This window comes from Anas platyrhynchos, chromosome 1 (genome assembly GCF_047663525.1).
Source record: "Anas platyrhynchos isolate ZD024472 breed Pekin duck chromosome 1, IASCAAS_PekinDuck_T2T, whole genome shotgun sequence".
NCBI classification, from domain to species: Eukaryota; Metazoa; Chordata; class Aves; order Anseriformes; family Anatidae; genus Anas; species Anas platyrhynchos.
Window position 1 is genome coordinate 42813537 of NC_092587.1, and position 23159 is coordinate 42836695.

The 23159-nt window shown below is 54.8% G+C and overlaps 5 protein-coding genes across 5 annotated transcripts; 3 read left to right on the forward strand and 2 right to left on the reverse strand.

Moving 5' to 3' along the window:
* The first annotated feature begins 1375 nt into the window (after nucleotides 1–1375).
* WBP2NL (WBP2 N-terminal like) lies at nucleotides 1376–7991 on the forward strand. Its single transcript, XM_038181724.2, has 8 exons — nucleotides 1376–1535; nucleotides 2403–2511; nucleotides 3039–3174; nucleotides 3628–3720; nucleotides 4432–4713; nucleotides 4955–5083; nucleotides 5447–5523; nucleotides 6030–7991. Exons 1-8 carry the CDS (start codon nucleotides 1477–1479, stop codon nucleotides 6075–6077), a joined length of 933 nt encoding a protein of 310 aa, XP_038037652.1. The 5' UTR covers nucleotides 1376–1476; the 3' UTR covers nucleotides 6078–7991.
* A 652-nt stretch (nucleotides 7992–8643) lies between these two features.
* On the reverse strand, nucleotides 8644–12649 carry NAGA (alpha-N-acetylgalactosaminidase). Its single transcript, XM_027453793.3, has 8 exons — nucleotides 12395–12649; nucleotides 12010–12184; nucleotides 11755–11932; nucleotides 11407–11501; nucleotides 11054–11215; nucleotides 10651–10848; nucleotides 10260–10403; nucleotides 8644–10117 (listed from the first exon to the last, which is right to left on the reverse strand). The coding sequence occupies exons 1-8, from the start codon at nucleotides 12568–12570 to the stop codon at nucleotides 9935–9937; spliced, it is 1311 nt and encodes a 436-aa protein (XP_027309594.3). The 5' UTR covers nucleotides 12571–12649; the 3' UTR covers nucleotides 8644–9934.
* Nucleotides 12650–13256: 607 nt separating this feature from the next.
* On the forward strand, nucleotides 13257–18535 carry PHETA2 (PH domain containing endocytic trafficking adaptor 2). Its single transcript, XM_027453799.3, has one exon. The coding sequence runs from the start codon at nucleotides 13631–13633 to the stop codon at nucleotides 14405–14407; it is 777 nt and encodes a 258-aa protein (XP_027309600.2). The 5' UTR covers nucleotides 13257–13630; the 3' UTR covers nucleotides 14408–18535.
* Nucleotides 18536–18662: 127 nt separating this feature from the next.
* On the forward strand, nucleotides 18663–20161 carry SMDT1 (single-pass membrane protein with aspartate rich tail 1). The gene is made up of 3 exons (XM_027453785.3): nucleotides 18663–18844; nucleotides 18954–19093; nucleotides 19874–20161. Exons 1-2 carry the CDS (start codon nucleotides 18710–18712, stop codon nucleotides 19089–19091), a joined length of 273 nt encoding a protein of 90 aa, XP_027309586.1. The 5' UTR covers nucleotides 18663–18709; the 3' UTR covers nucleotides 19092–19093; nucleotides 19874–20161.
* Nucleotides 20162–21760: 1599 nt separating this feature from the next.
* NDUFA6 (NADH:ubiquinone oxidoreductase subunit A6) lies at nucleotides 21761–23020 on the reverse strand. Its single transcript, XM_027453772.3, has 3 exons — nucleotides 22861–23020; nucleotides 22622–22737; nucleotides 21761–21955 (listed from the first exon to the last, which is right to left on the reverse strand). The coding sequence occupies exons 1-3, from the start codon at nucleotides 22979–22981 to the stop codon at nucleotides 21824–21826; spliced, it is 369 nt and encodes a 122-aa protein (XP_027309573.1). The 5' UTR covers nucleotides 22982–23020; the 3' UTR covers nucleotides 21761–21823.
* Nucleotides 23021–23159: the final 139 nt, after the last annotated feature.

Below are 23159 nucleotides of genomic sequence, written 5' to 3' on the forward strand. Positions count from 1 at the left end.
ATCAGCCATTCTCAGCTCCACCAGGACACAAGGGCCTTCCCGGCCCTTTCCACTCCCCTCACCACCCGTGTTCATGGCTCCCAGTGCTCCATACACCCTCACACCCACCACCCCATCCACACCAGCCCTCCGAGGCCCCGCCGGGATCGAAGCCTCCTCAGGGCTGCCCACCACCACCACACGGGCCTTGCAGAAGCCCCCCGGTCATGCTGCCAGCCGTCCTGCCAGCCCCATCGCCCAGCGTGGCGCAGGAGCCTCCTCCCAGCTCGTCCCACCAGGAGGCCACTCCAGGAGGCCACCAGGAACATCTCCTCAGCCTCGCCAGCCTCCATGCGACGCGTTAAACCCAGTGCAACGTGAGAGCCCCCACCCGGACACCCCGCCACGCTCCATGGGGTGGGGGTGCTCGTTCACACAGGCCCTTGGTGGCCGTGCCACTGCCTCATGGGGACCGTGCCACCACCGGGCTGTGTCACCCTGCCTGTGGCAGGCACTGCCGGTGCTATGTGCCACCGGTATGGCCACCTTGGTGACGCTGGGCCCAGCCAGGGCCGTGGCATGGAGCTGGCACTGCTGGTACGAGTTTCCCTCGCTCGTACCTTGAGCTGCAGGGACAAGGCGCTGTGGCTCGCCCCATGTGTTTGGGTTTTTTGGGGTGTGCTTGTGACCAGGGGGGGGTTAAGCTCTGCTCTGTAATTCTGCGGTGGGCTGTTTATAAAGGATGCATAAACGGGTGACCCCAACCCTACAAATGAATGCTCCTGGTGTATGATGGTGCTGTGCTGGGGGGGGGGCAAGAAGGGGCAGGGGCCCCGTTATGCCTGGGAGGTGCCCTTGGAGATGGGGGTCGTCCATAAGAAAGGGGGAAAATGAGAAAAAAAAGGAAAAAGAAAAAAAGAAGGAAAAAAGAAAAAAAAAGGAAAAAGAAAAAGAGAAAAAAAATAAAAAAGAGGAAAAAAAAGAAAAAAGAGGAAAAAAGGGAAAAAAGAAAAAAGGGAAAAAAGAAAAAAGGGAAAAAATAAAAAATGAAAAAAGAAAAAAGGGAAAAAAGGAAAAAAGAAAAAAGGAAAAAGAAAAAAAGAAGGAAAAAAGAAAAAAAAGAGAAAAAGAAAAAAGAGAAAAAAAGAAAAAAGAGGAAAAAAAGAAAAAAAGAGGAATAAAAGGGAAAAAAAGAAAAAAAGGGAAAAAATGAAAAAAGAAAAAAGGAAAAAAGAAAAAAGGAAAAAAAAGAAAAAAGGAAAAAAATAAAAAATGGAAAAAAAAGAAAAAAATAAAAAAGGAAAATAAAAGAAGAAAAAGTGAAAAAAAAAAGGAAGAAAAAAGGAAAAAAAAAGAAAAAAAAAGTAAAAAACAGAAGGCAAAAGGCAGCCGAAGCCCCGGCCCCGCCCTTTCCCCGCCTCCCGCCCCCCGCCCCGCTGTGACGTCACGCCGTGTCGGGCGGGGCCGTGACGTCACGGGGCGGAGGCGTGGGGCAAGATGGCGCTGAACAGGAGCCACTCCAAGGAGGGCGGCGTCGTCGTGCCCGGCGGGGAGAGGTGCGGGGCCGGGGGCACCGGGGGGCGCCGGGGGGAGGTCCCGGGGCGCGGCCGGGCGGGGCCCTGCTGCTCTGCGCCGCGGGCAGGCGCCGGGTGAGCGGCCCAGCGCGGCCGGTGCCCCCTCGTCAGGGCCGGGCCCGGTGCCGGGCCCCCCCCGGGTCCCCCCCCGGTGTCCGGGCTTCCCAGGTTTGCCCCTGCTGCCGCGGCTGCTCGGCCCTCATGGCCGCGCCTCGTGAAACCGCGGGGCTCCTGGGTGTTGCTCCATGCCCTGGCCCTGCTAATTGCAGCTTCCTGCCCTGCTCGGGTGCCTGGGGCAGGCCCAGCACAGCCTGTCGCAGTCACTTATATCCGGCCTCTTATGGCTTCTGTTGAGTCACGTTTTGTTTTTTTCTTCTTTACGCTCCCGAACCAAAAAATACTTCCAATGTTCCTGCTGTCAAACACACTGCAAGCTGGTCACACCCAAGGCTGTTCCGTTTAGTCTAGAACTTTTAGCAGGTGGCAGGTTGAGGGTCCATGCCTTGATCTCAAGCCTGTGGTTTCAGGCAGCTCACCCCTTTCTGTACCCTGATCTCATGGCTGAGGCTCGTGCCAAGCAGAGGGAGCAGTTCCTGATGGTTTTGGACACAGTTTTTCTTCCTATCTTTTAAAGTTTCTCTTTGTGGAGGAGGACAGGGGTTGTCAGAAGCCAGAGAAGGAATTCTTCCACTCTGGGTAAATCATCCCTGTGTGTCCAAAAGGAAAACTCGAGGGCCTGCTTTAGGATCTAGTATTTTGGGATAACATTCAGGGAGTGTGTGATGGGTGTTCATGTGTCAGAGCTGCCAGTGAGGCTGTCTCTCCAGCTGGTCCGATTTCCTCCTGCAGCGTGCTCAAGCAGTGCAAGGATGTGGAGCTCTCCTTCAGTGACGTGACGGGCAAGCCTGAAGCCTTCAAAGGCACCAAGAAGGGGATGCTGTATCTCACCCCTTACAGGGTAAGTCTGATGCAAACAGGGCTCCCCTGTTCTCCAGGGAGCTTGTAGACAAGAAACGTAGCTGGTAACAGAAGTGATTTTTGTTCTGAGGGGAACCACTGGGGGTACTAGGCAGGAGGAAGGCTAGTGGAAACGGGACAGTGCTTGCCTGTGTCACAGCCCTGGATGTCTCCAAAGGAACGTACAAACCTGGAAATCACTGTGTGGAGAATATGTTACATATATCAAGAGGTATTACTCTCTTTGAAAACTGTCACAGCTGATCCTTAAAAAAATGGAAAAATAGAACTGCAAATGCCTGTGTATGCCTTAAGCAGTATGCTATGTTGGAACATGCATTCTTCAGGTGAGTTAGCCATGCTGTCAGATCTGTTTGGAATTCCATCTCACAAAGGCTGTGAAACAACACAACACATACTGATGATAGGGGGTAAATTATCCTCTTTTTAGATGCTACTACAGCCAGAACTCCACAACCACGTTGTATCTGATTAACTAACTCAGAAGTGTTCCTTCCTGTCTTGCAGATGATCTTCGTGTCAAAGGGCAAGGATCCTATGCTGTCCTTCATGATGCCATTTTATTTGGTGAAGGAGTGCTCTGTTGAGCAGCCTGTTTTCTCTGCCAATTACATCAAAGGACAGATCCACGCCGAGCCAGGAGGTACGTGCCCGTGCTCTGCTGACTGAAATCTTCCTGAGTGTCACAAGTCTTTTTCTCTTCTGCTGACCACTGAATTGTGCTCACATGCACAGGGACAGGTGGACAGTGTAGCTACTGCAGCGTAGTTTGCTTGTCCAGACTAAGGTAACCCAGGTCTGCTGAACTTTCAGTGTTACTGCCTGCCCCCAAAGCTGGTAACTGACTTTTGCAGGATGGCTTTTATTTAATCCTGTAGCTTTTGTCTTGCTCTGCATATCGTGTTTACTTGGTTTCTGCTTGTGCTTGTTTTCCCGTCCTTGACCTGGAAGGCTGGGCAGGAGACCAAGTTGCCAGCCACTGATGTTGATAGAATTAGCAGCCATTTTTTTGCTAATTGTTTTTGCTAAACTGTTTTGCTGTCTTGACGGATACTGAGGAGGTTAATAGTCTCTTTCAATTCCAATTCTCTCCTAGGTGGCTGGGAAGGACAGGGGACATTTAAATTGACTTTCAACAGCGGAGGAGCCATTGAATTTGGACAGCTGATGTTCAAAGCTGCCTCTAGTGGTAAGGGATCTTCAGGCTGCAGTTCCCCCATGGTTGGCTGAGCTGGTTAAAGAATGGCACTCTTTGAAGTTTGTGGGCTGGGGGGCACCCTATACATTTTCCATAACAATATATTTTTTGTTTTCCAGGAGACCTTTTGTTTTTCCTTCCAATCCTTTTTCTTTATTTTATCCTAATGCTTTTCTAAGTGATATTCTGGAATCTGTGCTTGTGGGGTGGCATACGTTAGGTACATCCGTGTACCTAACATCAACCCAGTTCTCTAATCATGGAGTGAAATGGGGCAAATTAACATCTCCACATTTGGAGAAGGGTAAAATACATTTTAAAATAATAATATTAACTTCTATTTAAAGCTTTCAAAAGGAAAATGTACATTCTGTTCTGATACGAAGTTTAAAAAACAAAAACCACCGTACTGACCCTTGTGTAGAACAGCCCTTTCTTCCAGCTGTGAGAGCTCTGTGCGTGAGCTGTTGGCTGACAGCTGGTGTTTTTGCAGCTGGTTTCCTTTAGCTCCCTGTGAGCTTGCAGTGAGGAGACCGCATCTAAATGCTTTCCAACCCAGTACTGCGCCAGGACCGTGCACTCAGCATCTATAAAACGTAGATGACAGGAAATGGGGCTGCATGAACAGGACCTTTTCCTCTTTATTCTATACATTCAGTTATAACAAAAGGACATCTGGTTTACTAAATGTCTGCCCCATAGCTTCCAGCGGAGTTCCTCTCCAGACCCCTGGCTATGGATACACGCCTGTACCCGGGGGGTATGCACCCGCCCCGCCTGCTCCAGGGGGCTACGCTCCTGCTCCGGGTGGCTACGCACCTGCTCCAGGGGGCTACGCACCTGCACCAGGGGGTTACACACCTGCACCAGGGGGCTATGCTCCTCCTCCAGCCCCAAATGGCCCGTACCCTTATGCACCACCTCCAGCGAACGCCTACGGACCTGCGCCGCAGCCCATGGGGTATCCGTACGCCCAGCCTCCAGGTACGGAAGCCGCGTGATGAGGAGCGGCGGGGCGCTTTGCTGCTAGCTGTAGGGAAGTGTTGCTGCAGCGGTGAGGGTTGCTGTAGCTTTGTCTCCATTGAGGATTCTTGTCCTTACGAAATCTGTCGTGTGTTCTTGATCACAGCTGTGCGTCTCTGCTTGCTGCTGGGCCTGGGAGCTTGCTCTCTGCCTCTACCCTTGCCCCAGTCTAAAGCACCCGTCTGGTGTCCTCTCTTTGCAGGTATTTACCCACCACTCCCCAACATGAACCCCCCGTACATGGCACCTCCTCCCCCCTACTCTGGGCCATCTCCTGCAGGACCCTCAGCCCCACCTCCTCCCGCAGCCTGGGCGGCCCCGGGGATGCCAGGTAAATAGGGCCGGGGTGCAGCAGGGTGCTTGGGGGTTTGGGCCGTGGGAGACACTGGGGGCATGGCTGGCATGGGGAAGCTGTTGCTGCAGGAGCTCAAAGTCATCTTAATCTGTTATTTGAGATAATGGGGGCTGGCAAGGCACTCAGTTCCTCATTGTGCAGCTCATGGTCAGCACTAGCCAGTTTGCAGCCTTCCTGAATTGCTCTGAATTCAAAGCCAGCTTGCTGTGGTTGCTGCTGGCTCTTGGGGTGTTTGTCGACTCCTCAGATGAGCTGCAGCTGAGCGAGAGGGCTGGGGGGGCTGCATAAGGCAGGTGAGATGGGCATGCCCTATGCTTGCTCCTTTTCTTTCCTTCCTAGGCAACAGTAAGGCCATGGAAGCTGCTTCCAGTGCGTACTACAACCCTGCCAACCCACACAGTGTCTACATGCCCATGGTAAGCACTGTGCCTGTGTGTGCCCGCTCCCTCTTCCATCAGCAATACAGCCAGGAGTTTGCTTTCCTAGTAAAGCCTGGAGTGCCTTCGTTTTGAAAATGCACAGAAAGCATGCACCCCCTGGGAGGAGGCGTGGATGATAGCGCCAGTCCTTGATCAAGAAAGAAAGAGGAGGGCTTTAAGATTAATCCATCTGAATCTCAGTATTCATCTCACTTTTGAACGTACAAAAGACTTGCACGTGCCCAGAGAATACAAAGTGCTCTAATTCTGTACTGGGTGAGAGTGAGGGGAGAGAAAGATGAGTGGGTCACTTAAGGATGCGAGTATTTGGGTTTTATTACATGTTTTTCCCTGGGCTGTCACGGTGCAGGCAGTGGCAGCCGGTAGGTGGGCTGTAGCCTGCGTGTGGTGGGTGACAGCCGGCCTGCCTGTGCCCTCGGCTGCATAAATATGAGCTCTTCATAAAGCAAAGCAGGGATGTTGACTGCTGTACCTCCTTCCAGGATCAGCCACCTCCTTACGCGCCTCCTGAGGACAAGAAGAACAACTAACACAGGGAACTGCAGCCGGCCTCCCGCGCTCTCTCTCCCTGAAGACAACTTGGCTGTTCCTACCCATCGGTTAGCGCGCCTCTAGGTCTCTTTGTGTATATACAGTGTAAGTAGTGCCGGGCAGCTGGGCGCCTGCCCTCCTAAACATTAAGTCAGTGGCAATACAAGGCAGAACGACAGCACTTTCCTGCTTCTTTGCTTTATCTCACGGGGTTGAAGCACTAACCTTTTGCTCTGCCTTTGGCATGAGGAGAGAGATGGACTTTTAAAACCAGTAGACCACATCACTGAGAGTAAAATACGAAGGCTCTGGCATTTTGGAGTAAAACTACATGGAATGCCAAACTTTTAACTTCTTCTGAAGCACCACCAAAGAAGAAAAGTGTAGAAAGCCATGAAGTTTCTCGCATAGACTCCTGGGTAGCCCAGAAAGGTGTTAACTTTCCTTATACCGTGGCACAGCTCAGCGTGAGATGGGACTCTGGAAATCCTGTGTCATGCTGGGAGCACTTTTTGTGTCCTGGACTAACAGTCACGGGATGATCCTGAGACCATCCCGATCCTGAAACACATCCTGAGAGACTCTGAAGCATTTGGTGGTGTAAGAGGATGGGCCCCAGCGTGGTGAGGCCAAACCCATCAGCTCAGCACAAGCTCTGGGATGGAACATCCTACTGCACTGCTGATAGCAAGAGGAGTTTCTGGGCACAGACACACCTGTTTTGGAAGCAGCAGATTCTCTGCTAGCTTTTCACCATCTCCTTTCCCGTTTAACCTAAATCCTTGCAAAATAGGGCGGTAAGTGGAGGTGAGGTGCTGCACTCACTGCTGTCTGTGGAGAGCCAGCACTGCCTGATGTCACCTCCTCAGGTGTGAGACACTTCTTTGTACTGACTGATCGCTGAAGACACAGTGTGTTTGCTGGCAGGTCTCTGATGTGCAGCGAAGCCAGGCTGCGTGTAGTCAGTTTTCAGATGCTGATGGCAGAGGAGCTGTGAGAAGTGTAACTGGAAACACAGTGACTCCATAAAATCAGCCTGCCTTTTAGACGTTGAAGAGAAAAGCAAACAAAGGTGTGCCGCAGAGCAGCGGGCTGAGATCGGCAGGCGTGCAAATCCTTCTGCAGTCTTCCTTCTGTTCGCTCTCCCAGAAGCAGGTCCCATATCTCCGCAGCGATCCCGTGTCACAGAGCTTTCTTCACGCCTCATGTAGTCGAGCTGAGCAGGAGGCTGCTTGCCTCGGAGCCAAATCTGTTACGTTAGGAAGACAACCTGGCACTGGCCTTGTCAGGAGACAGGTCCTGCAGCCCTGGCTCCCTCTGCTGAGCAAGCCTGTGCCACCCTGCTGGGGAGAAGCGGCCTTTGTCCCTTCCTCGGGCTGTTACAGCCAAGACAGGCGTGCCTGCGTCCACGCAGCATCAAGGGCAGTGCTTCAGGACTGGAACCTGCTTGCTCAGGGGTGCAGTGCCCACGCCGCTGGAAACTGCGGCCTCTGATGTGGTGTTACTGACGCTCAGCTCTCGCAGGGGATGTGGCTGCTCTGTCACAACCTTTCCTCCTTCCGTAGGGCACAGTGCCATTAAACCTGCTCCGACGGGAACCTCTCTAGTCTGGTGGAGACCCTCGTGATCTTTACGTATGGGGTGACTGTACTTCTTTCCTGCAGCCTTCCTACCTTCACAGTGAAGGGGAAGGGGCGTTTTCCCTCTTTACCTGGGTGCCAGGGCTCTCCTGTGTGTCAGGCTTGTGTGACTTCTCTGTTTGAATTCCTAAAGCAGCCCTCCATGGGGGGGAAGCAAATTTCCTTATCTAACAACACCTTTAGAGATGTTCTAATGACTCTGTATTTAAAAGAAAACAGAAAAAGTTTGTAACTTTTGAATTGCACTTTAATACAGAAGTGTTGATACCTTGAGCTGCCTGCTCAGTGGTGTGTGTGTGTGTTGTGTCGACCTTCATCGTGCCTGCCTGTTGCACAGAGGCCTGGAACAAAACCACGGCTGCTGTTCTCAGGTGGGCTGCGGGCTGGTCCTGCTGTGTGGCAAAGGTGGGGCTGGAACCAAGTAATGGAGAGAAGGGGGCACAGAAGCTCATCCTCTTTCCCTGTGGCATTGCTCTTGGCCAGCTCTCCAGAACTGGCACGTAATTGTGGGCAGGCACAACACTGCCCTTAGCAGGGCTGGTGTCACCACCCGCCTGCTCACTGATGTGGTATTTGTGGCTCTCCTGTGCATGTTCACTGCCTGAGGAAAGGCTTATCTTTAAGAGAATCTCCTACCTAGCTGGTAGGTTTGTGGGCTTTTTTTTTTTTTCCTAGTAAAGGAAAAATAAATGCATGGTAAAGGAAAAGGGCACCTGGTTGTGGACTGTAACATCCGGGTTTCCTGTGCCAAGAAAATCTGGTGCCCTGCTGAGCGTGGTGCAACTACTGGCAAAGCCAGTTTCCCTCTGCATCAGCCCCGTCCCACAGGAAGCCACTTCCTTCTTGCTGCAGTTCTTCCTGTTTTGAGGAACCGACCCTAAACGCCTCCACTAACCAAGGGGCTGAATAAATGCGAAACTCGGTCTGCGACCTGCTTCCCTTTTATTTCAGCGGAATTGTCAAAAATTACAAAAACAAAGCCGGCTCCTGTACAGACATGAAATAGACTTGTTTCTTTTCAGTACTGCAAAGCATCATGTCCAGTACCTTGCTGCTGCACCACAAGACTGTGAGAGGCTAGAATCAGCCCTGTGGTCCTGCAAGGAGAGGACTCCCCACCCTTCTGTGTTTCTGAGTAGAAAGAGGAAGCTCCTTTTCTGGCCAACTCAAGACGGGGTAGCTCCCTGCTCTGACGCTTAATCTTGCATCAGCCTGCACCCTGACGGGGTGAGCTTGGGGAGTGCTGCACCCATCCCTGGGGCTGTTGGGGAGACCATGGCTCAGCTGAGCTGTAGGATGCATGGGGCAGGCAGGGTTGGGGCTGCAGCATTCGTCCCACCGCTCCCGCTGAGCCCCTTTGGCTTATTTGTGCGGGCTCCTCCTCATAGTGGAGCGGTGCGTGAAGCTGCCCTGGGCAGGAGGAGGAGCCTTTCCCTGAGAAACGCAGGAGTGTTCAGCCTGGCAGAGGAACATCCTACAGGAACGAGATGCAGCATGCAGTTTGGCGGCACCTGTGACCAGCTCCTAAAGTCAGGAGCCCACCGAAGAGGAGCATCAGCCCTTCCCAGCCAGCACTCAGCACGCCACAGCTCGGCAGTGCCTGGTTACGCCACAGCAGGACAGCTGGGGCTGTGCGTGGCCAACTTGGGGTTGTGCTCTGCTGTCACCTGACCCCAAAGCGGCTTCAGTGCAGCGCTGACGCACATGTTTGGGTTTTGTTTGGGGTTTTCTTAGCACGCACAGCAGGCTGTGGCAGTGCTATCTCTGGGATCCCGGTAGCAGAAGCAAAGCCAGCACAGCAGGGAGCTGCCCCGTCCCCTTTGCAGGGCCATCCTGGCCCCAGGAGCTCTCACAGAGGGTTCCTGAGAAGGGTGCAGCCCTGCTGAGCCCCTGTACTCTAAGCCAAGCTGATTATAGCGAAGGAAAGAAGGTGGCTACGTCTGGTCCCTGAGGCCACAGGGGAGCCTCCTCTGCCCCAGGAGGATCTCCGGGTGCTTTGCAATCACAGAGGAATCACGCTCTGCATGCCCTCAGGAGGGAGTCACGAGAACTGCTTTGCATGGGTTAAGTAGAAATCATCAGGTGACACCGGAGGAGCGCCCAGCACACGGCCGGCCACTTGCACCAGCAGAAGGCACTTGTGCAGCAAAGGGAGAGACCCCAGGGGCTCCCTGAGCGCCCCGGCACTGGCCCACAGCCCCAGGTGCCGAGCCCCCTCAGAGGAGGAGCGGCCGGGCACCCCCGCAGGGGGCTTGCTGCTGGACAAGGCGCCAGGGCTGCTCCCACAGCGCCGTGGGGTAGAGGTACCACATCACCACCCCCGAGGGGTTGACGACCACCGTGAAGTTGTCTCCAGCCTTCAGGCCGCTGGTCACCTTCCCGCTGTACACGTCTTGCACCTGGGAGAGACAGGGGGGTGCTGCGGGGTGTCACGGACCCTCACCGCGGTGTCCCGATTTCCGTGCCCAAACCACAGCCGGTGTCAAAAGGAAGGAAAGCTGGAAGGAGGGGGTGCAGGCGCGGTGTGAAAGCAGGGCTCACCTCATACACAGCCTTCTCCGGGAAGCCGAGCTTGGCCAGGCTGGTGGTGTAGCGGTAGGGCATGTCCGTCCTGCGGCTGAAGAAGACGAGGGCGCTGGCGGCCTGGGAGAGCGGGCGCAGGAACACCTCGATACGGTATTTCTCCTAGGGGTGGGGATGAGTAGGTGAGGCAGAGCTGCCAGAGCTAGCTCTGGCCCTCCCTTTGTGGGGAGGGAGCAGGGGGAAGAGCCTTGCCTTACCCCTCTCTGCTCTTGGGGGATAAGAACGTTTTTGACTTGCAGTGAACTCAAGGAAAAAAAATCATGGTTCTCTGCCCCCCTCGTTACTGCCTCCCACCCGGTGCTGCTCGCTTGCTCTCTGCTCTCCCAGACACGTACGCCTTCCCCCTAACCTTGACGATCCTGCGCCCCTGGATTCCCAGGGGGTCCTGGTTGATGCGGATCATCAGGCGGTTCTGCAGGATCTCCTTGGCGGCTGGGGAGATGGTGCGGAGGTCGTTGGACATGAGGAGCGGGGCTGCCATGATGGTCCACAAGGCCATTTGGGAGCGTGACTGCTCGTAGCTGAGGCCGAAGTTCCCGATGATGAGCTGAAGGGGAGGGAGAAAAGGGTTAGGAGCTCGGGTTAGCACCCCGTGATGCTGCAGCCCGCTCGGTGGGAGCAAGCTCGGGAAACCTCACATGTGCTACCGCTTCCCCTGAGCCAGGACACCCTTTGCTTCATCGCTATCTCCCCCTCAGGCTGCGCCAGGGAAGGCCAAAAACACTCGAGGGGTGATGGGCTCATTGCAATACCATGTCCGGGTCGTTCCAGTGGCCGGGGCCGGCTGCTGGCTGCAGCACGTCCTGGTTTGCGAAGAACCAGTCCACGATGGAGAGCACGCTATCCCACGAGTCCTGGATGTCGCCGTAGTTGCGCCACAGGTTGCAGATCGTGGCCAGGAGGGTGTAGTTCACCTGGAAAAGAGTGTGGGAGTCAAAAGGGAGAATAAATAAGTAATGCTTTAAAGTCTCAATGGACATTACAAGTGCTGTTGGTGCAGGATTGTCAAGGTTAGGGGGAACCAGTAAGGGGTGCAGGACATGGGCACGCAGTCAGAGCTCCCCCATGGCCCAGGGGAGCCAACGACAGGCAGGACAACCCTCACCTTGGGCGGGAGCCCCCCCTGATATGCCGGCCAGCTGCAGGAGTAGACGATGGGGCGGCCTGTGGCGTTCAAGGCCCTCGTCATTTCTGGGTAGCCTTCGGGAGAGAAGCAGCAGACTGGTGAAGGAGATGGACGGCAGCAACCTGCACGGCTTCCCGTGTTGCACTGGCTCTAGGGCTCCCCCAAAACCTCCTCTTTGCCCACGAGGAGCTTCTACCCCGTGGCTGCGGTGCGCACAGCCAGAAGAAGAGATGTGAGGGAGGAACCGAAGCCGACCAACTGTCCATCAGATGGACGGCCACCCCGACTGAAGCAGGGACAAACGCTGGCCAAAGAGGCAGCCTTTACCCTTCGCCTGCTCCTCGCCTGACGAGTAGCACCCGTCCAGCTTCAGCATGTCCACCCCCCACTCCGCGAAGGTCTGCGCGTCCTGCTCCACGCGGTCCAGCGTGGTGCCCGGGTAGCCCCCGCAGGTGAGGGTGCCCAGGTCTCCGTAGATGCCCAGCTTCAAGCCTCGGGCGTGGACCTGCGAGGAGAGGAGGGCTGTGAGGAGAGGACAAGGGGTCTGCCCAGCCTCCACGGTGGGACAGGGGGGTCACTCACGTAGTCGGCCAGGGCCTTAATGCCCCGGGGGAACCTCTCGGGGTCGGGCACCAGCCGCCCTTGGGCGTCCCGCTGCTTGGCAGACCAGCAGTCGTCGATGTTGACGTACTCGTAGCCCAGCTCCCGCCAGCCGTCCTCCGCCAGCCGGTCTGCCATCTCCAAGAAGAGCCTCTCGCTGCGGGCAGGCATTGCGCTGAGCCCCTGCCATGCCCCGAGGGGACGGGCTGGGGCTCGGGGGTCACCGCGCTGCGCCCCCCAAGGCTATGGGGGCCCCTTTGCAACCTCATCCCCGACTAGGGGGACACGATACCCTATGCCCTTCGCTTTGGGGACCCCCCCCAACCACACCAGCCGCCCCATGGCCACCGTCCTGTCCCCGGCTGACCTGATGCAGTGCTGGGGGTCGTCCCTGCAGTCCACGTTGCAGCGGAACCTCTCCCAGGCCAGCCAGCCCATGGGGGGGGTGCGGGCCAGCCCGTTGTCCAGCCCGCGGCCGGGCAGCAGCAGCAGCCCCCCCAGCACCCCCCCCAGCAGCAGGAGCCGGGGCCCCGCCGCCCCCATCCCCGCCTGGGTGCCCCCGGAGCAGGGCAGCGCCTCTGGGGCCCCTCCGCCGCCCGGCCCCGCTCTATGGGGCCGCCCCCATCACCTGACCGCCCGCGCCCGCCTCCCGAAAGCCCGGCCCCCCCGGCCCCCCCGGCCCCCCCGGCCCCCCCGGCACACAGCCGCCCAGCCGGGCTGCCGGGGCCCGAGGTGAGCGGAGCCGGGCCGGGCAGGGCTGTAGGGCACGGGGGGGGCAGGCGGGGGGACAGCGCTGCCCCAGGGGAGGGAGCCCGGGGGGGGCTGGGGGCTGTGGTCCTGCAGGAACAGCATAAAGCGCGGCTGGGAGAGCCCTTCCTTAACTCTTTATTTTATTGTTTTTTCGCCTAAAAGCCGAGCGGGAGCTGGAAGCAGAGCCCAGAGGCGTTGCCGTGGGTTGAGCCGTGCCCGTGTCCCGGCGCAGCGTGCCCTGGGTCCCCCACCACTGCCTCCCACAGCCGCCCGCCGCTCCCCACTTTTTTTTTATTATTTGTGCTATGAGCCATTTAGAGCCTCGCTGTTTCAGCTCCCAGCTGTTTGTGACTCTCTCCTTTCCTCCGACCAGGGATGGGGCTCGGCGTGGTGGAGCCTCGGAGGCGCTCGCCGGGGAAGCGAGCGGCCGGAGGAGGAGGACGAGGAGCTGCGGTCTGACCCTCACGGCCAGCACAGCTTAACCCGACACAGCCAGGGGCAGCCTGGGCCATGGTGACACTGCTGGAAGGCCGGGGGGGCCGCCTGGTCCTCGCCGTAGACGTGGGTGCTCAGATGGAGGTCCCGGAGGTCTCAGGTCTGAAATCGCCCTCTTCACCCAGTCCTGCAACAGAGGAGAGAGCAACGTGAGCGCCTCACAAATTTCTTCAGTCGGCTCCATAAAAAACCTGCAAAGTGGGTCAGTGGCGGAGTAAGAAACAAAGCAGCGGTGCTGACATCTCTGGAGGAGGCAGGTGTGGCTGTGGTGATCGTCCCCGCAGTCACCGGTCCCGCCGCACCGCGCTGAGCCGGCCTCTTCCCCCTCTGCTCCCCGCTTCGGGGCGGCCGCGGGGCCATGAAGCTGAACGAGCGGAGCGTGGCTCACTACGCCACCTGCGACTCGCCCACCGACCACGCCGGCTTCCTGCGCAAGCGGGTGGAGCGTCACCACCACCATGCCCACCATGGCACCTCCTACCAGCGCCGCTGGTTCGTCCTCAAGGGCAACCTCCTCTTCTACTTCGAGGAGCGGGAGAGCCGCGAGCCCGTGGGGCTGGTGGTGCTGGAGGGCTGCACCGTGGAGCTCTGCGAGGCCGCCGAGGAGTTCGCCTTTGCCATCCGCTTCGACGATGCCGGCGCCAAGGCCTACGTGCTGGTGGCCGACGGGCAGGCTGCCATGGAGGCCTGGGTGAAGGCGCTGTCGCGGGCCAGCTTCGACTACATGCGGCTGGTGGTGCGCGAGCTGGAGAAGCAGCTGGAGGAGGCCTGCACAAGCTTGGCCGCTTGCCGCAAGTCTCCGCGGAGGTCCTCGGGCAGGAAGCGGCACCTCTCCAACCCCGCCTTGCTGCCCGTGCAGGAGAAGCCCGCCATCCTGGAGAACGGCTACTCCACCTGGGGCAGCGGCCCCGAGCGCGATGGGGGGCACTCCAAGCCCCCACCTCTGCCTCCGCGCCGGCGCTCGGCCGCCGGCAGCCCTGCGGGGTCCCCGGCGGCCGGCCTCTCGCCCGCCTTGCAGGAGAGCCCGGTGTCACCGGAGACGGCCTGCTTCGCCAAGCTGCACCACTGGTACGGGCAGGAGATCGCGGTGCTGAGACGCGAGTGGCAGGAGAGGCAGAAGAGGGGACACCCGTGACCCCGGGGACGCGGAGTGCAGCGTGCCCGCCGGTTTCTGGCAGAGCAGCGCGAGGGATGCTGCCTGCCCCCTTCCCTCGCCGGCAACCGGTGTGCGGCACGTGGCTGCCTGCGTGCTGCCTGGCCACCCGGGAGGGACGTGTGTCTTCCCCAGGCCTTGCCTGGCATTTCCAGCAGCGAGCCTCATCCTCTTTCCACCGAAACAGCCGGGCTCAGTGCCTTCCATCCTGGCACGGCAGATGCAGCGTTTTGTTTGCCGCCTCTCCTTCGCCAGTTGCTTTGGTTTTGTTTCTCAGCGTGGAGATTTGCACAGGTCAACATTTATTATAGTCTGTGGTATTGAAGCCCACTGAAGCCCATCTGCCTTCGCTTTCTGGCTGCAGATAAGACTGGACTCTTACCAAATGCCTCCGATGGGCCACTTTGTGCCTCTTGGGCCACACGCAGGCCTTACGAGGACGCATTCGAGATGCTGTGGCTTCGGCTGGCCCAGGAGCCATGGCTCACCTCGATGGGTGCTCGCTTTGGCCTGGCAGAGTGGCTGGAAGGGGCTGCCACCCCTGGGGCTTCTGGCTGTGTGGCAGCATCAGGCCCGGGCAGGTGGGACCCCATGGTGGGACCGTGGGTGGTACCAGAGCCTCCTCTGACCCTGAGGAGCAGCTTCCCCAGCAGGGTGGGGTGTACCAAGCCACAGCAGAGCTGTATTCACAAACATCATTGGTGGTTTTTTAAGTTTTCTCCTGTCCCAGCACCTCCTCTCTGCTATGTCCCTCAGGGTGCCCTCTGGTGTGTGTTTCACAAGCTTGTGTCTGCTTCCTGGGGCACCCAGTCTCCTCATCGAGGCTTATGGGGACAGCAGAAGGAAACATGGAGCTTGATCTGAAGCAACAGCAAGGATCAGGAGCTCATCGAGTCCGGGTTGGACTCTGACTACCTAGTGGTAGTCAAGCCTATTCGTTTCTCTGGCTCAAGCCTTCCCTCTTACAAACCAGGAATGCTACAGGCTGTTTGTCTTCCCAGGGGTGAATTTATCAGGCTCTGCACCGACTGTAGAAAGTGCCATATAGGGCTCTGGCTGCTTGCTCGTCAGATGCTGGAGACAGAGTCCAGAGCTACGCTCATGCAAGGCCTTTCTTCATGTTGTGGCTCTGCCAGGTGCTCTGGGGAGCTGGGCAGAGCCACGTAGCTGGGGAAGAGGAAGGACATCAGCAGGCTCTGGAGGAGTGGGGTCAAGGACAGGGGCTGGCTGCAGAAGGCCCAGAGGTGCAGGAGTGAGTGACCAGTCACTCCCTGGCCCTGTGTGTCAGCAGTGTTTGGACATGGCCTTGCGAGCGTAAAAGCCGTATCCTACCAAAGCCAGACCCTGACCTGCTGGGGCTTCCCTCCAGTATTGTGTCAGCTTCATGGGGCTGATGGCAGGAGCACATCCCATGTCATTATCCACTAGGTCAGAAACCTTAACCAAAAGGCAGACAGTACAAGTACATGGTGCTGAGTCTAGCAGTCCAAGGACTTAGGACACCCTGGAGAGGGTGTTTATAAATCTCCTCACTTGTCCTCTTGGCAAGGGCTGTTTTTTCAAAGGAGAAGAATATATGAGACTATCTTGCCTTCCCCATGATCTCTGAAAGTGTTAAACCTATTTTTATTGCCCTGTTCCACAGGAGTCTTGCTAGGAAAACGTTGCTAGTCTGTTACAACTGGTAGGTACCCATGCACCTTTCTGGAGCTGAATGCGCTCAGCCTGTTACTTTGCAGTAGCCAGTAGAGATTGTCAGAGGCAGAAATCAAATGGCTTGCATTAACTTTCAGTGCCTTTGGAAATGTGTCTTTGGTAGTTTTTGGTGACAAGCTTCCTGCCTAGTTATGGCTTGACAGGATATTAGCATAAATCAGATCTTAGATCTGGCTTTGGACAGTGGGAGTGTGACCTTCACATACAAATGGTGCAATCCAACCCCCTCTAGTTCATGTCTGTATTTCTTCATAGTAGTTTTTTTCAAGGTTGGTAGGAATTTGTTGTTGTTTTACTTTTTAAGTGAGAACAGTAAGGAGAAAGGAGGAGCAGAAGGGCCGGGAATAGGTCCATCAGGAATGCTTGTGACTCCTGAATCCCGTGTGTGTGGCAGCAGCATCAGAGCTTGGCGTTACCTGGTGCCTCTTCATTCCGAGTGGGGGTATTTTGGGGCCAGGATCAGGTTTGGTGAGTGCTTTCTCTCTCCCTACCCCCATTCCTATCTCCCTCCCAATACAGAGAAAATATTCCTGGTGCTTTGGACTTACATAAGGAAGTTTGACGGTAAAGATTTAACTGCCACAATAAATCAAAATGTAATGGGAGTTCCTACATGAGACCCAAGAATCAGGAATGACTTAAAAGTGAAAATAAATTAACAAAGCCTGTCCTGTCAGAACTGGACCTGAAACAGTATTATTCATTTAAGAGCAGTTTCACTTTTAAGAAGCTTAGTTCGTTTAAATAAGCCAGGATTGCACTGGTAACGCTCCTAAAGAGCTTATATTTAATGCTTTAATCAGTCCCATTCAAATCACACAATTTCCACGCCACCTGGCTTTCCATTAGTACATACTCCAACTAAATCCTAAATCCTGCAAATGAGGAACTGAAAGAACTGAGGAACTGACAGAAAGGAGAGCACCCCTTTCTGTCCAACTGCATTTTAGGTAATTTTATGGGGTTTTCTACAGCACTGAGAAGAAAATGGCAGAATGTTGCAAAATATTTGTGCTTGGCCCAGCAGTCTATGCATGGGCATTGGTTAGGACTTCAAAGTGCTGCGTGACTTTGGATGCACACGGTCAGGGCTTCCTCTCAGTCCCCATCATGCCCATTACATAGCAGGGCCTGCCCTTTCATGACTAAAAAAGAGCCATAATCGGAGCCATCCTCAGATTTGTATGCGCCTGCAGATTTTTCAGCTGCCCACCGCCACTCGCTTCATTAGGCAGGGAACACCTAGGTGCTCTGAGACATCAAACCAGCTCATCTGCGGATCAGCTGTGCTGGCTGTGCCTTCGAAGCAGCCCCCGGGCAGAAGGTCGGGATTTCTGCTTCCTGAGATTGCACACTTACCTGCCTAATGGACCGTGCCTCTCTGTGTCTGCAGGCAGAGATCATTACAGGAAAAGGAGCGAGTTTTCGCTGCTCGCTAGCACATTGTCCCCCGCAGCAAAATGAGACTGATTGCCACACGTTTTTCTCCAGTCTTTCAGGTCTGGGCTGCTTCGCTTCCCACCTTCTCTTTCCTTATTATTTTTTAAAAATAGAAGGTGTCTGAGCAGCACAAAACAGGAGCCTTAGCAAAGGGGGACTGGATGTTTTGAAGCTAAATGGCTACTTTTCTTTAAGTACCGAAGGCAACATTTAAGAATTTTCCTTGGAATAATAATGCAAAAGTGATGAGAGAAAAACGCATGTATCTGAATGCTTGAATTTAAAATAGTTTAAAGACTGAAAAAAGGGAGGGAGATTGTGACAGTTTTTGTAAGCTTTGCCAAGAAGGGAACCCAAACCTGTTAAAACAGCTGGTGAAATCCTTATACTTTCCTGCGGATGGGATTCCACATTCAGGCCCATAACACATTGTTTTATTTGCGCACATTTATCTTTTTATGAAACGCCTGTTGTGATGTTTTCCACTTGACCTGGAGCCAGGTCCTAGCGATGAGTAACCCGAAGCGTCTACCACTGGCTGCTGCTTGCCATTTGGGACATGTGTGACTAAGCGCGGACAAATGCTTTGCATTACAAGTTACCGCATTCATAGTTTCGGGCTTGGTCACCCCCGGGATCAGCCCTCGCTGCCTTCATGGAGGAACTCGAGCAAGGAACCCAGTGAAACGTGCCGGGATCTGTGCAAGGCTCCAGCTCCAGTGGCACCTTTGCACCCTGCACAAGTAGCGACACTACAAGCAGCTTGCGGAAACACTCCTGTCTCCTGCAGAGCTCACACCGCCAGTATTTAGCGTGTTCTTTCTCAGAAGCGAGTTTGCATGCGCCTTTTGGATTTTATATTTTTATTTTTGAACGTGTGTGTGTGACGCATTTCAACCCTGTAACCACTTCTATTTTACGCCGGCCAGCCGAATAAACCACTTCGCGTTTGTACCCCGCCTCAGCCGCCTCAGCACCAAGCCCTGCCCGGGCCGCGCCTCAGCGGGGCCGCCATGGGGCGGGCCCCGGGGCGGGGGGCGGGGGACGGGGAGCGGGGCCGGGCGCAGCCTCGCGAGAGCCGCGGGCCCGGGGAGGGCCCGGGGGTGGGGGAACGGGGCGGGAGCGGCGATGGCGGCGGCGGGCGGGCGGCTGCTGGCGGCGGCCGCGTCCCGCTCGCTGCGGGCGGGCTGGGCCGGGCTGGCGGTGCCCTGCCGCCGAGCCACCGTCACCCGCAGCGGCGCCATCCTGCCCAAGCCCGTCAAGGTGAGGCGGCGGCGGCGGGATGGGCTGCGGGAGGCGCGGGGGGTGGGGGGGGCGGAGCGGGCCGGTAGCGGCGGCCCCCTCCCGGCTCCTGTCCCGGTTGTCCCCGCAGACCCCGTTCGGGCTCCTGCGGGTGTTCAGCGTGGTGCTCCCCTTCCTCTACGTGGGCACGCAGATCAGCAAGAACTTCGCGGCGCTGCTGGAGGAGCACGACATCTTCGTGCCCGAGGACGACGACGACGATGATTAAAGGTGAGGGCGGCACCGGCACCGGCAGCGGCACTGCCCGCGATCCCTGCTCCCGGAACGGCTCTGAAGGATGCGGCCGTGGGTAAAGCAGAGATAGCAGCAGCTGTGTGGCCTCCAGCTCCAAACATCGCTGTGCTTCGATACCGGAGTGGGACAGATTGGTTTCTGAGCGAGAAATCCCCTTAGCAAACCGTCTTTGGAGATCGACTGATCGTGCTGTAGATCTTGACCTTTTAGATCGTGGCAATTGAATCAGAAATAAAGCAGGCAGTGAGGGATGATATGGGCTATGCTGCAGGCCTGAAAGGGGGACATTGCTGCTGGAGTGTTGTTAACGGTCACCTGTTCGATAGTCTGCTAGCCCGTGACTTTTAAATGAGAATCACAAATTGTATGAAATTCTGGTAGAGAAGTGAAAAAACTTGAGAATTCCTGAGCTCAGTAAATCAAACTGTCGTGTGGGTGCTGATCGCTGGAGTAGTCTGACCATTCAGACAAAAAAAGAATGGAATAAGTCACCTTTATCTACAGCACACCACACTCTCTTGTTTGGTATTATTCCATTTGTAAAGATTTAGTTTGTGTGTATCTTAGAGAATTCATCAGTGTTGTTTTAATGTATGCATTGTGCAGCGAAAATCAGAGTTAAAAGGTTGCAAAGATCGCAGTGGCCTGTTAGAAAGCCAGTTTTCGTAGACCCCCACCTCACGTGGTTTGGGGTTGTATGGCCTGGAGCTTGGTGCAGTGTATCTGAAAAGTAACGTGGTTTTATTCTATCCACAGAACCACAGTGGAAGAACAGAAGGGAGGAGGCCAGTGTGAGAGAAATGCTTCCAACATTTGTCACCTGCATTTTGTCCTTCCTCAAGGGGACGGGGGTACTGCATCCCCTTTGCCAGTCAATGTCCTGCACGTGCCCGTGTAAGAGAAATCTGTAAATCAGGAATGAAGGAGGCACTTGATGGGTTCTGCATCCTTGCACACACACACTCACCTCATAAAGGACTGCTTGGGATTCCTTTTATTCGCAATATAGGAAATAATTAAAGAACAAGAGATTGAGATGCTTGACTTTGTTTCCGTGTTGGTTATTTTTTTTGTAGATTATTTCCTATGACCCAGTACTTCTGTCTTAACCTTTCTACCTTCCTAAGTCTGTTCCAGTGGCAAGGTTCTTTTCATATTTTTTTTTTCCTTTTAGGAGTCTTTTCTGCAATTCAGTCCTAATCAGTGGAACAATATAGGATCTTAGAGGAAGCAGGAACCCCACAACACAGCCCCTTTAAAAGAATGGAGTTCATATTGACAGTGGCACTGCAGTTCAGATAACGTTCAGTGCAACCTAGCACTGTGCAGGTATGCCCAATAGAGACTGGCGCATTAATTTCACCTCTCTGAGGATTAAATACAGCATTACCAGTGCACACTAAACATTAAGTAGGTTTGGTAACGTACAAAGTTGAGATCATGAGCAGCAAACTAAGGTGATGCTTTTCATAGCACTTAATGTGTGGACCGTGAAACTCTGAGTGCGCTGGCTCCAAGTACTTGTAATGCCTAGGTAGTTCATTACTTTTGTGTGAGTCCTGATACATTTATTTTTTTAACTACGTGTAAACTTCAGTGTTCACCCTCTTTCCTTATAAGTATTTGCTTTTGCAACTAAATAATCACTTAATAGATTCACAAGGTCTTCTCTGCTGCTGGTATCTTCAGTCTCATCAGACCAGTTGCATGCCAGCTTGACCTTGAAAGGTCAAAGTCAAATGATTCAAATGATTCAAATGATTATTTCATTAAAGCCAGACACATTACTGGGACAATGCTTTCTCATGGTTTCTGGCCACTAGATCTGGCCTCCTCTTAACTGCCCACTTCTCCCTTAACAGCTCTCATGTGGGGATGAAGGTGCCAGAGTTTAGGCAAGGATAGAAGTCTGAAAGCACCACAAGGATGCAGTGCTGATCACACATGGGAAAGCTCCCGCATGGATTTAGCTACTGAAAATGCATTCTGACTGGCAAAAGAACAAATTTTCCTTCCTCTTCTCAGTGGCAAACTAGTAACTCCTGACTCAATTATCGAGGTGATGGTAGGACACTATCTCCTGCTAGGCATCACATGCTCTCATGGAGCTTCCCTGTTGCAGACAGCAGTACAAAAAAAAAAATTTTCCAGGTAATTTAATTTTACAGCAGGGAAATGGACTCTACTGATCTCTTCACTGTACAAAGGGCTTTATTGGCCTATTGGATTGTAAGCCATTCTCTGCTAGAAGTAAACAGAGAATAGTGTCAAAGTGAAAAACAAGGTCAACACAGTCATGGCATGAAATTGTGAACACTGCAGGAACACATATGGACCTCAAGCACAAAACCTCTGCAACTACAACAGCTTTTCCAAAGGCCCACTCTTGCCTGCTCTTTTTTCCAAGGAGCTCCCACCCACGTGCAGGGTGCAGGCTGAGCAGACAGCTCCACAGCCCAGTTGTGCTGTGGTTTTTCAGCAGACACTCAAGAAAAATGATGAGACAAACTCTACCCACTGAAAATATGCGCTGGCAAAAACTAAATCACAGCTCTGCATAGAGATCATTAATGACTTGTGCACACGCTGGGTTCAGATTTAGTCGTTAGGCACCTAGGCTGCTATACAGTCTGTCTGTACAGATTTTTTCTGTTATATAGAACTTTATTTGTAGTACAGGACAGGAAGACACAGAGTCAGGCTGTCTCATGGGTCGTGGCCCGCATAGAATTTGGACATAAAGTCTTTAGGCCGTGGGGTTTCCGTCTCATGGAAATACCTCATGACGTGAGTCTTCTGCTTCCATACGTGAATGGTTTCTTGAAGATCCATTTTTCCCTGTTTATAGACAAGAGATACATAATAATGCGAACGATTTTAAGAATATTATAATAACCAGGCTGCCTGGAAGTTTCACCCACTGGCCTATTACCTTGAACTGTGTTTGCAGATTTTTTCCTTTATTTAAGGATAACCTAGATGTCTTGAAATACAGGAAATACAACAGGCAAGCATGGCAGCTCTTGGCTGGAAGGTTTCTAATGCTTTAAAACTGCAAAGGGCAGTTATCCTTGCTCTGGCCTCCTCTGAATACTTACCCTACTCTTAGCACTCTGAGGAGTCCTTCAGACAGACGGGTCTCAGGGCTAGGACACAGCTAGATACGCTACAAGATCAGGGTGTGCTGCTACCTATGCAAACCCAAAGCCGGCCTCCCACAAAGTATGGCCACTCTAATGTTTGTTTTAGAATCAGTTAAGGAAAATACATCCCTATCTAAGGAAGTGCTGTAGGGACCAGAAAGGTCGTTTTTAGTGATAAGCTAGCAGCAGCATCTTTGTCCTTTTCTTTGATTGCTGCTGCTTCCCCTTTTAAAATCTGCAAATTGTCACGACACCAAGTGCCAGAAACGCACGTTCTATCACCCCTGCCCCCCGAACACACCAACACTGCTGTCCTGCGTTAAAAACGGGGCGCTTCCCCCCCTGCCCCCCCGGGCCGCACCTTGATCACCAGCATGTCGATCACCCGCGGGTCCGTGACGTGGGCGTTCTTCACGAAGAGCTCCCGCAGCTTGTCCCGCGCCTGCCTGACGGTGATGTCCAGCTGGTAGAGGTGCACTGCGGGCACACCACAGGATCACGGCCCCGCTCCCCCCTCACGCAGCCCTCACCCCGCCCGCCCTCCCGCCGCGACCTTGACGCGGGGCCGCCTCCCGCGGCTCTCCCCCGGCGCCCCCTCACCCGTGTTGGGCACCTCGCGGTACCAGGCCCGGTACAGCTCCCGCACTCGCCGCTTGGCCTCGCCCAGGTCGCGGCTGAAGATGGGCTTCACGGCCGCTGCCCCGCGCCCCGCCACCGCCATCTTGTCCCCGCCACCCCCTCCACGGCGCCCAGCCCCGCCGAGCGGCCCCGCCTCCCCATTGGCCGGCCGCGCCGCCGTTCCGCCCTCTGATTGGCCGAGAGGCGCTGGGGGGCGGGACGGCGGGGCGGGCTCGCGGAATGGCGGCCGGGGCGGGGCGCGGGGGCGGCCCCTGAGGGAG

Bases quoted from the DNA above. Each gene is read 5' to 3' on its own strand.
- PHETA2 (XM_027453799.3), top strand. From the start codon at position 13,631: ATGAAGCTGAACGAGCGGAGCGTGGCTCACTACGCCACCTGCGACTCG.
- NDUFA6 (XM_027453772.3), bottom strand. From the start codon at position 22,981: ATGGCGGTGGCGGGGCGCGGGGCAGCGGCCGTGAAGCCCATCTTCAGC. The intron at 22,738-22,860 runs GTGAGGGGGCGC...GTGTGCCCGCAG, and splicing joins CCGCGAGGTGCCCAACACGG to TGCACCTCTACCAGCTGGAC. The intron at 21,956-22,621 runs GTGCGGCCCGGG...GTCTATAAACAG, and splicing joins TCGACATGCTGGTGATCAAG to GGAAAAATGGATCTTCAAGA.
- SMDT1 (XM_027453785.3), top strand. From the start codon at position 18,710: ATGGCGGCGGCGGGCGGGCGGCTGCTGGCGGCGGCCGCGTCCCGCTCG. The intron at 18,845-18,953 runs GTGAGGCGGCGG...TTGTCCCCGCAG, and splicing joins TCCTGCCCAAGCCCGTCAAG to ACCCCGTTCGGGCTCCTGCG.
- NAGA (XM_027453793.3), bottom strand. From the start codon at position 12,570: ATGGGGGCGGCGGGGCCCCGGCTCCTGCTGCTGGGGGGGGTGCTGGGG. The intron at 12,185-12,394 runs GTCAGCCGGGGA...GCCTGCCCGCAG, and splicing joins GACCCCCAGCACTGCATCAG to CGAGAGGCTCTTCTTGGAGA. The intron at 10,404-10,650 runs GTTAGGGGGAAG...CCCCACCCCTAG, and splicing joins AGGGGCGCAGGATCGTCAAG to GAGAAATACCGTATCGAGGT.
- WBP2NL (XM_038181724.2), top strand. From the start codon at position 1,477: ATGGCGCTGAACAGGAGCCACTCCAAGGAGGGCGGCGTCGTCGTGCCC. The intron at 1,536-2,402 runs GTGCGGGGCCGG...TTCCTCCTGCAG, and splicing joins GTCGTGCCCGGCGGGGAGAG to CGTGCTCAAGCAGTGCAAGG. The intron at 5,084-5,446 runs GTAAATAGGGCC...TTTCCTTCCTAG, and splicing joins GGCGGCCCCGGGGATGCCAG to GCAACAGTAAGGCCATGGAA.